The 11,511-nt window shown below is 33.6% G+C and overlaps 1 protein-coding gene across 6 annotated transcripts; it reads left to right on the top strand.

The window, feature by feature from the left end:
• Positions 1-229: 229 nt before the first annotated feature.
• LOC146896483 (uncharacterized) lies at positions 230-4,343 on the top strand. 6 transcript variants are annotated; one of them, XM_085735045.1, is made up of 6 exons: positions 230-1,016; positions 1,160-1,246; positions 1,804-2,271; positions 2,513-3,018; positions 3,123-3,236; positions 3,749-4,343. In XM_085735045.1, the coding sequence occupies exons 4-6, from the start codon at positions 2,791-2,793 to the stop codon at positions 4,100-4,102; spliced, it is 696 nt and encodes a 231-aa protein (XP_085591171.1). In that variant the 5' UTR covers positions 230-1,016; positions 1,160-1,246; positions 1,804-2,271; positions 2,513-2,790; the 3' UTR covers positions 4,103-4,343. The 6 variants fall into 6 exon arrangements, with proteins under 6 accessions (XP_085591171.1, XP_085591170.1, XP_085591176.1 ...); XM_085735044.1 differs by having other exon boundaries at positions 1,102-1,246; XM_085735050.1 differs by having other exon boundaries at positions 1,102-2,271; positions 2,513-2,784; positions 2,876-3,018.
• Positions 4,344-11,511: the final 7,168 nt, after the last annotated feature.

Here is an 11,511-nt window from a genome sequence, read left to right as displayed (position 1 = left end):
ATTTACAAACTATATTTTCTAATATTTTTCCTAACCTTATTTTCTTTCAACTTTACAATAATTTTATTTACAATTTTATCACTTTTCTAGTAAGATAACTGGATTTTTTTTATATCTTTTTTTTTTGTGGTGGCCGGGGTTTGATATCTTTTTTTTTTGTGGTGGCCGGGGTTTGAACCTCGGACCTTGCATATTTTTATGCATTGTCCATACCAACTGAGCTAAGCTCACGACACTACTAGAAAAACGCGATTTAGAGACGGATTTTAGGGAGGGAAGACAATCCCTCACTAATAGGGACGGATTTAGGGACGGATTTTTGTATTTTCCACAAAACATGAGTTGCCAAGCATTAGTAACGGAAATGTTTAAATACCCGTCACAAAAATTCCGTCACAAAAATTCCGTGACTAAATCCCTCACTAAATTCTTTAACTGTATGTTTGTGACGGAATTTGGCATGGACTTTATCCCTCTCTAATGGATCCCTCACTAAAACCCTCACTAATATCACTTACATAACTCTATCCAAGGCATCCCTCACTAAAACCCTCACTACTATCAAAACTGAATTATTTCCCCCTCAATTCTTTTCACGTTTTGGTTTTTCCCTCCTCTCTACTAAAATATCCCCCCTCTTTTTTTTTTTTTTTGGCTCACAAACACCCTAAAATAATTATCCAACAAAATTTCATACTCAAACCCAAGAACTCAATATTCACAAACCCTAAATTAACCAAAAAAATTTCCCAAACACTCAACCACTCTTCAGATAAAAAAATTTCCCAATTCACGTCAAATCTAAACCAAAGCTCTTCTCAATCCAAAAATGAATCGCTCCAAAGTTCCAAATCTGAACCAAATCTATCGATCCCAAACAGCAAGCTCTTCTCAAAAACTAATCGCAAGCTCTCATCTTCTCAGAATCGCACACACCTTCACGGAATCGCTGTCATCTTCACGGAATCGCATTCATCTTCACGAAATCGCAAAAGCTCTTCTCAGTCCCAAAATCGGTTAGTTTCAGATTCTTTTGTCAAGGTTTCAATTTTAAATTTCTTCCCATTCTCATCTTTACTAATTTATGTGTTTAATTTGTAGATTCTTCTGAATTTGATGTTGAATTTCTCCTCACTGTGCTCATGCTCTCACAATACAGATCTTCACTGAATCTCACTCCCAAAAGTGAATCTTCTTCCTTCTCCCGAAATCCTTTCTCAAATCTTCAGTGAATCTCAGAATCACGGTAACCACTCTCTCAATCTCAGAATTTATTTGTTATTTATTTTTATTTTATTTTTATTTTTTTCAGAGTTTTTTTCTTCAGTGAAATTGATGTTTGTGATACTGATGTTGTTTTAATTTATATATATTAACTGTGATTTTCATCATGGCCTTACTTGAAGTGACACTTGGATTTTGGGTTCGAATTTTGTTGATATGTGATATGGTGTTGATACAATTTAGAGCAGGGTGCTGTCCCTGATATAGGTCATTTAATTTTAAGAAATCGTCAAATTTGTACTTGGTTAAGCTTTTATGACTTTAAACTTAGTTATAAAGATACGACTTGTTGCTTTAACTTTGATAGCATTTTGATATTTATTTGAATTTATTTACACTCAAAACAGAACATACAGCGCATAAAAATGTATGTATTGTACATTATGTATGAAAACTGCTTCAGTTTTTGTATATTTGAATAACACAACTCGTTTTCTATTGTGTTGACTAATTAGCTAGTAATCTTTATGGATTAGTTATTATTAGCACTGACCCTCTTGCTTTTTTTTGGCTTTGCAGAGTCAGAAACTTCCTTTGAATTTTCTATAACCCTTCCATGTAACTTCTTTGTAAATATCATTGACAAAGATTACTTGCTATTCATTTTTAGACAAACACAAGTGAAAAACCAAATAATATATATTTTGACAAAGAAGAATATCGAGAGCAGCATCAGTATTGATTAGTGTACATTTTCCAACTTCCACCTCTTGATGAAATGAGTTATGTTTTGTATGTACACCTGTTATTTCCCTAAAAAATCAACAACTTTTGATATAGCCACTTTAAGTAGGTCACTGTGCTCTTTTAGAGAATGAACTAATCTGTTTTTTTTTTGTGTATGCAACTTTTGATATATGCCCACTTTTTGATGGGGCATGGGAGTTTTTTTTGGTGCAAACAAGCTGCTGGTTTTTGGCTGTTCTGTTGCTTTTGGTGGATTCTATCTGACCTTAACAGCACCTTCTGCTGTTCTTCTGTGCTGAGGTACCTGCGCAGCTGCTTTGTAATTGTAGTTTGGCCTGCTGTCCCAGCCTTTTATGTTTGTTCCCTTGGTAGTTTTCTGTTTTTGCATTTGGTAGGATAAGAAGTACTCATACCGACATGATAAGAAGCTTTTCTTACAAATAACCATTGAACTTTCTTCTGACATCTGTGTTATATGTTTTAGATATGTCCAGATTTTGATGTGTTAATCAAATATATGTTTTTTTATATGTATATATAGATGGCATGAAATGTTACTATGACGGGTGGAGGAAGAGGTACTGGTATAGGTATCAGTAGAGGTAGGAGAGTTGGGGGTACCACACTCATCTGGGAGAGGTATGGCTGCCACTACTCCATCACACTCTATTGTTGGGCAAGCAACAAATCCTTCCACATCTCATACAACAACAAACACACATAAAAGGATGTTGCTGTAAGGAGAGTTCTCACTACAACATTCTCCTTTTCCTCTCTTTATATTAGTCTATCTCAAATCCACCTTCCAACAAGGTAGCGATGGAGAAAACATTGCTCCTGAAGCTACTCACTCTTTTAGCTTATTTACTATGTTTTGTTACCTTATCAACATCATCATCATCAGCTACAGTGAAACATATAAATGCATCCAAGCTGAAGATGTTTGTTGATGACCTTCCTAATATGCCCAAAGTATATGGCTACAAGGTTGTAGATGGCGTTCCCAAATCAAAGTGTCTCAAGATTGGCATGTTCAAGAAGAAATGGGTATGTTGCTGTTTTTGTTTAATTTCCTCATTACATGCGAATATCCTCTTATTTTGTTGTCTTTATTGTACCATTCCAAATTCATTCTTTACTTGTTTCGATAGGACTATACCACAGTTCTTGAATTTCAGGAGCTAGATAACTTTCTTTCTTATCTTGAAGTTGTGTGTGATAAACTATCTCTAGATAAAATATCCTCAAAATCAAAGGATATTGCTGTAAGTTAATACTTCATGACCTTATTGAACTTGATGAATATTTAGTATTTAGTCTATTGTTAAGAACTGATGCTATTTCTAATTGTTTTAATAGATCTGCACTGAAATAATTGTTCATTTATGCTAGTTGTTGGGAACTAGTTATACACTGATGTTATTTTTATGGAGGTTCTACACTGATGCTAAATGTTAAGCACATATGTAGCAGTCTGCAAGTGTATGTTTAATCAATTAGCTTAAAAGATATTAAGAAATAATATAAATGTACCTATGACTTAGACTGAGCACTGACATTTCAATTCTTTTTTTTTTTATTCCATACCAATCCTAACTCCACTTGATGCTTCAGTTTTTGTAATATAGGCAAGCAGTGAACACAGTATAATAATGTTGCTTGTGGGAAAAATAATGAATTGTCTTGACAAGAAGATATATCAGAATGTTAGTTTGTTTTTGTTGACTGAATGAAGTATGAAATTATTACTTGTTAGTAAAATATTATTATTTTGCAGGATGAGTTTGAAAAAAGGATTATTGAGAGGGATTCACATGAGGAGGCACTAGGGGATGATGTTTCTAGACATGAAAGTGACAACATTATCTTCTTAGATGTTGTTGGAGTAAATAAGAAGGGTCGTATATATGGTTTGGGCCCGGAAGCTGGGAAATATAAGCCATTTAGATCTTCCATATCTGATGGCATCTTACATTCTGAATTTGAACAAATGAGGGCTGAAAACACATCACTTAAAGAGAAATTGAAGGCTCATGAGAAGTTGATTCGTGCATCGCGGGAGCAAATGACTAAATTGATGGAAATGATTTCTCAAGGTCATCTACACCCACCTCTACCTCCATCTACTTGATATATAGATATATAGTATGTATAACATATGGTTATTTTGATAGCTTGGTTGCAAACTTAGTTAATGTGCTACTTCTAGTACCATTAAAAATGTTTATGCGTTTCTTATGAAACTTATTTTGAGAGTTTCCTTATGACTCATGTATTTTGAGAGTTGAACAATGGTTGTAAACTTATTAAGTTTCCTCATGACTTTTATGGTGATGGGTATGAAGACAATTTATCAATTGTTTTTTATTGTATATTTATAATTTTCAACAAGTTTAATATAGTAAATATATTTACAATACTAATATAATTAATTAATGAAATCTGGTTTGAGATTTGTCATTAAATTTCTGTTTGAATTAGTGAGGGAATTTAGTTTCATCACAATTAGTGATGAAATATGCCTTCACAATTTGAGAGGGAATAGCAATCCGTCATTAATTAGAGACGGAAATATTGGTAAACAACTATGGAATAGTCCCTCACTATTAGAGAGGGAACAAGAATCCCTCACTGATTACTGACGGATTTGCCAAAGTTTTCTGGTGCATATATAGTGACGGATTTATATGATTAGTGAGGGATTTTATCCGTGTCAATTAGGGACGGAAACCAAAATCCCTCACAAAAATTTAGCAAGGCCAATATTCTTAAGGGATTACCGGTCGTCACTAAATCCCTCACTAAATTCGTTAGTGAGGGAATTATGGTAGTTTAGTGACGGATTTCTACCCTCTCTAAAATTGATTTTTCTAGTAGTGCGAGGACTTTTAAATATCTATACATTATATAAAGTTCATACCAAATTTGAAATATATTTTTTCTTTAAATTTTATACTTTATTTATTATTACAATTTCATCTTTTTTTTCTCAATCAAGGATTTTTTTTTTTTTAAATCACACAAGTGTTTGTAATTTGAATTACTTTCATCGAGAAAAGCATACATAAATTGCACATATTTGGAGTCCGGATATCCCTCCTCCCTCTAAATCCTTTCTAGTTTGGAGGTTGATGCATGATAAGCTCTCAACAGATAAAAACCTCAAAATTAGAGGTTGAAATATTCCATCAATCTACTCGTTTTGTATGAATTGTACTGAATCAACATTCCATCTATTCTTTGATTGTTCGTTTGCTCTAAAACTTTGGTCTTGGTTGGCCACAATGCTAGTCACAACTCTTCAATTCACTACAATTCATGATATTTGGCATTTATGCGACATAAACTGGACTCCTCGGTGCAAAGTGGTAATCAAAGCATGCATCATAAATGTTTTGAATGTCAATTGGTATAGAAGAAATCAAGCTAGATTCCAAGACAATCTGCTCCACTGAAAATTTGTTGTTAATCTAATCATCTCAAATGTCTCTTTATCTAGTAACAACACAAAGAAAACATCTGCAATTTCTATGTATGAGTTCACAATTTTGAAAGCTTGCAAAGTTGATATCCACCCTCCTAAAGTTCTTTGTCTCGACCTTTTCAAAGTTGGATAAAGATTAACACTGATGAAGCGGCTGTGAATAATCATGATAATGCAGCAACTAGTGGAATTTTTAGGGCTGACAATGCCATCTGCACTGCTTGCTTTGTTCAAAACCTAGGTCCTGATAATGCTTTGTTTCCTGAATTGCACACTGCAATGATTGCCATTGAAGTCACAGCTTCTAAAAGGCTACATCCATCTTTGGTTAGAAATTGACTCTGAGCTTGTCCTTCAAGGCTTCAAGCTTTTAAGTCCATCTCAGTTGTCCCATGGACACTTAGATATAGGTGGCTAAACTATTTAACTCTAACCAGTAATATGACTTTTTTTGTTACTCATATATACATGGAAGGAAATGTCTGTGCAGATAGATCGACCAATTTTGGGTTAACCCCTACATTTCCTCTTTTAATTTTGTTACTTCCTAAGCAGGGAGTACATTAAGAATATGTTGGGTATGCTCAAGTTTAAATTCACCACATTTTGAAAAGGTTTTTGGCTAATTCCCCCTTTTAGTTATAATATTTTGAGTGGTGCTTAATGCATCACCTTTGTTTAAAAAATATTACACATATACCAGTGAAGAGGAAAAACTATCAAATGAATCTTTATCTTTTTCTGTGTCAAATTAGTCATCTGTTTTTAAATTGTTAGTACTAATTTACACCGTAAACCAACATTCGTTCGTATTCCAATTTTATTACAAATTTGTCTACATTGTTAGTGAACAATATACTAAAAAAAAATACTTCACCACCCAACACGGTAATTACACCCTTAAAAAAACACGGTAATTACTAATTTGATTCTCGTTGGTGACGATTGAAGTCACAATATATTAAATAAAAATTAAAAACGATCATGTTAATTTTGATTGAGTAATTGATTCTCGTTGGTGACGATTGAAGTCACAATATATTAAATAAAAATTAAAAACGATCATGTTAATTTTGATTGAGTAAACATTATAACAACCATTCTAATGAATGTAGTTGTTATCATAATGAATTGAAGATGCAATTTATCTTTTTGAATAGTCAAATGTGACTTTATGTAGCATACATATATAAAACATGAAGTTTTGATTAAACGGTGTATAAGGAGGATGAAGTAGGGGAGGTATTCTTCGATATGGTCGCAACACCATGTACAACGCTTGGGAATACACATAAAGATTTATCCTCCAAACTATTTTTTTTTATCAATTTCTTTTTTGTTATTATAAAAAGAGTTTTTCTAACATGTACAAATTTACACATGTTAAGAAGTTTAAAGTAGCAAGTTTATATTGGAACTTGTGTATTTTATAGCAAATATATAATTTTTTAATAAATAATTGTGCTCTTAAAAAGAAATTGCTTCTTTTAGTATCTTTAACATGTTCAATATTGCACATGTTAGATATTGCTCATGTTAGAAAAATAATTATAATATGTGCAATAGCTGTGGAATGACAAATAATTGTTTTTATCATGGGGTACGGTTCCAAGGTTTGGTTTCTCATGAAAAGTAATTGAATGAATGTTTTCACGTGATTTGGTTGACATGCATACAATCAATATAGAAACGCCACAATTATATAGTATTTGGTCAACATGATTGTTTAACTCGTTCTTATTATTGGTATGGTTATAGATGAAATTCAAAAATAAAACTTTTTTTATGCGACTTATATCAATGAAGCACTCAACCGCTCAGATGTTCAATAGTGGCTCTTTCGATAACTTAAGCTCTAGTTTTTATTTTTGATTTGGTGTCACTAGTTATTTTGATGCTGACATCATATATTCAACGTTGTAACTTTTTTGACAAAGAGATCTTAGTAAAAAGAACAAAGCTCTTTGGGTCAGTAGGATGCTAGAAAAATACCCTGGAATAAATGTGATACTCTTTGATTCGATAAAGATAAAGAGAGTTTTGGGGTTTCAAGGATATGTTTAATATACTTTCTTTGGGAAGTGGTGTTGGAGAATGCATATGTGGAGTAGTCGATTGTTTGGTATAAGGTGTTAGCATCTAAGTATGGGGTGAAGGAGGGCGAGGGGAGGAAGGAGGGAGAAAGGGTTCTACGTGGTGGAGAGATATCTTCGCCATTCATAAAGGTGCAAGATTGGGGGTAGGAAGTTGGTAATACGCAATTTTGGTAAGGGTAGTGGGTGACAGAACCAAAACTTTATTATGGTGATATCAATGGTTAGTGGGAGGATTGTTGTGTGACATGTTTAGACGGTCGTATGACTTATCAGATAATTAACGGTTTGTGACGGTGTCTAAGATGTGTACATTAGGTTGGAGTGGTGGGGAAGATGCGTGGAAGTGGCATCTTAGGCTATTGGTTTTGAGGAGGAGCAGACGAGGGAGTGTAGTCTCTTATTGTCTAACATTTTCTTGCAAAATGGAGTGAAAGATAAATGGGATTGGAGCCTAGATCCAGGTAAAGGGTACTCAGTTCGAGGAGCCTATAATTTGCTTTCATCTGTGGTGCAAAATGATAGGTTGATATATTATGACTATGTTTGGAACAATGCAACGTCGTTCGAAGGTCTCATTGCTAGTGTGGAAGCTCCGATTAAATCTCCTACCAAACAGCGTCGTTATTCCGCATGCTTCAGGCCTTTTCTCGAGTGGTTGTGGTCTTTAGAAAAGCGGCATCATTTGTTTGTGGGTTGCTCATTTTATGGCAACATGTTTGTAGGAGGATATTCGCCTTCGGTTAGGTATTTCTACGGTGGAGAAGTTAACTATTTTTTATTATTTTCAACAATTTACAAATTTATCTTACGATTCTTGAAAAACTCCATTTGCACTCCATGTGATTTGGATGATGTTGTTAATGGCGTGGTTTGGAAAAGTTGCAAATCGTGACACGATTTCATCAACGTGTCACGATTTTCTAGGCCGTGAGCATGGTTTTCTGGGTACTCAATCGTGTCACGATTTTGGGAAAACGTGACACGATTTTCAACTTGTTGGGCACGTTTTCAGGATAAGGTTGGTCGTACCTTGGGTCGTACGCACCAATCGTGTCACGATTTGGCCAATCATGACACGATTTTGACAATTGAAAACTGCTATATAAGTGTTCTTGTGCAGATTTTGAAGGAGAGCTTTTAGAGAGAGAAACTTGGATTACAAAGGAGGTAACTTTAGGGTTGAGTGTCTTTGTAGTGAGGATCTTTTGGGTTGGGAAACATTGTAAACACCTTGGGTAGTGAGATTTCACCATTGGAAGGATCAAAAAGCTTCCTTTTGTGTTTTCTCTTAGGATTTATTGTGAGTGTGAGTGACTTGAAAATGGGTAGAAATTAGGTCTTGTTCTTTTGTGAGCTTTTAAGCTAATTTCTTGTAACTCATTTGTATCACTTTTGTAACATCCCAATATTTTATATATGTTATTATATAAGTCTTTCTTAATAATTTACTTGATTTATTATTTTATATATAAATATTTTAGATGAACTTTGTAGCTCCCTTTATTTTATTTACTCGAATAGAACCCTTATATTTTTATATATAGTGTGACACATATTTATAAGTATATATAGTTAACTTAATTAATTTATTTATTTTAGTTAAGTAATCATGCAAATAATAAGTCGGTTCAGGTTGGTGCTAGTGACTTTCCCTCTTGAGCCTGATCAAATTGAACTGAGTATTAAATAGTCCGAAACACCCTCCTTGCTTGTGCCACTCACTTGCGTTAGTAATATTCAATTGTCTTGATGAGGTTTATCTATGATTAAGAATTGACCAATGACCAATTTAATGAGAATTATTCACTTTCCTCCACATCAAATGCTAATGTAAACTATGGGGTATTACAGAATAAAAGGCATTAAAATTATTCATAGAAATTTAAGTAGCCATTGATGTTCATTACGAATAGGATATTACGGTTACCTTGTTAACTTTAGAGACATATCAAGTGATCATTTTAGGTCCTATGACAATTATTATAATTGCATTGAATTCACTTGATCATAGGTTTCTTACTTGTATATATATGTAAATCCTTGCAAGTCGTGCAGCATAGCACTTATTATAAAATTGGTAAATCAAAACATAGCCCTACGTCTCACTCTCAAATTAGAAGAAGAGAACTAGATGAATCCTTTTCTAGCAAAGCAAATGCCATTGTGTGGATTGAGAGTTTTTGCCAGGAAGTAAAGCGGCTAAGGTAAAGGGTTTTTTCCCCACACCATCATTCTAGGCCGGATAAGTGTTGTGAAATAGTAGTGGAATTATTGTCCATTAAAAAGAGTTAATTTTTTTTTATATATTTTATTTTCTTTAATGGCTTTTTGTAATTATGTTTATGACTTCTTGTTTTGATTGAATGTTGTGTTGATTGTCATGAGAATTTGATTAACAGATTTTGCATGTTGATAAATATATATGATTCTAAAAATGGCTTGTGTGTCACAAAATATTAGAGGTCGGTGGGTTGCATTTCATGGTTTTTGTTGGTGACATTGAGTCACATAGTATATCATGAGTCTTTGGGCTACCGCCTTGCAGAGACTATTTAGTGGTCTAGTGTTTTTGGGCTACGGCCTTGCAGAGACCATTTAGTGGTCTAGTGACTTTGGGCTACAGCCTTATAGGAACCATTGAGTCGTTCATTCTTTTAATAGTCGTGGTTGTGTGCTTTAACACGACGTTATCCGGATCATTTGAGTCTTGAATATCATGCACTTCCTGCATAAAGTATTAGAAAATAGTTTTTGGTGTACTTTATTCTTTTGGTAATTTCTAATCCTTTTTAGTTGATGAGTACTTTTATTATTATTTTATGGCATTTTTCTGAGTTTAGGTGATCCCATGTGGAATTGGAAATTGACCCTTACATTAATAAAATGTTGTAGGTACCAAATAATGGAATTTGTAGTTTATGTGTGATGAAAGCGTGCGCGGGGACAAAATTGGGTTTCTAATTGTATTTGTAATTTAAAATATTTTCTTATATTTATTATGAAATTGATATGTACTCTATTAAGAAATAAAAGAATTATCTCTACCTTACGATTTTATTTCATTTTTAAAATCTTGTTTAAGTTGTTTTACGATAATGTTAAAATGAATATTTTTCTTATAAAAAAAATGTAATAAATATATATTTTTTTAAAAGAATAAATTTTAATTAAGTAATGTCTTGGATTAAAAATCTGGGGCGTTATAACTTTCATCTTAGTGGATTGAAGGGTTGCTCTCTCCCCCAGTGTAGGTCATATTGGACCGAACTGGGTTACCTTCTTGGTGTGTTTGTTCCTTTCTTTCATTGCTTATCTTTATTGCTTTGATTATACTTGTGGTGTTGCTCTACACTTAGATTTAGGTCTGTTTTTGTTGTTGTTGCTTGGAGACACTTTATCTATTGATTACCACTTCCTTTGCTCCACACATCTTTGTTATTCATTGGTGTGATTTTGTCCGAATTCACAACAGATGACATTTGTTTATGTTATTTGAAAATAAAGGAATAGCTGTATTTTTCGGTAAAAACAACAGCCTATGCAGAAGCTTGTTGACAACGTCAAACTCTTCTCATTTATGTGGTTACTACAAGCAAAAAATTCTAACTTAACATTTGATTTTCATCCGTTGTGAACTAACTCCATTTAGTGTTTTACGAAACGGATCCTCGGCAGCCAATGTGTCTACCGCTGTTTCTGCAGCACATTCTTAGCCTTTAGATCCATCTAACGATATTCTCTCTCTCGTATGATTTATTACACGTTCACATACAAGATTTTTGGTGCCCTCTTTCATCCGCATAGGTGTTAATCGTATTTTTTCCAATCCCATGGCATTTCAGAGATGAATTCCAATCATGAGAAATTCAACTCTCTGAAATTAAATCTTATGTTTCCCCTCAACAACTTTGATTTCAACATTGACCCAATCAATCCAAATCCCTAATCTTTCCTCTATGT

The sequence above is a fragment of the Medicago sativa genome, chromosome 8 (assembly GCF_051527215.1).
Source record: "Medicago sativa cultivar Bolivia chromosome 8, Bolivia_mono, whole genome shotgun sequence".
NCBI lineage: Eukaryota > Viridiplantae > Streptophyta > Magnoliopsida > Fabales > Fabaceae > Medicago > Medicago sativa.
This window is presented reverse-complemented; position numbering and strand designations above follow the sequence as displayed.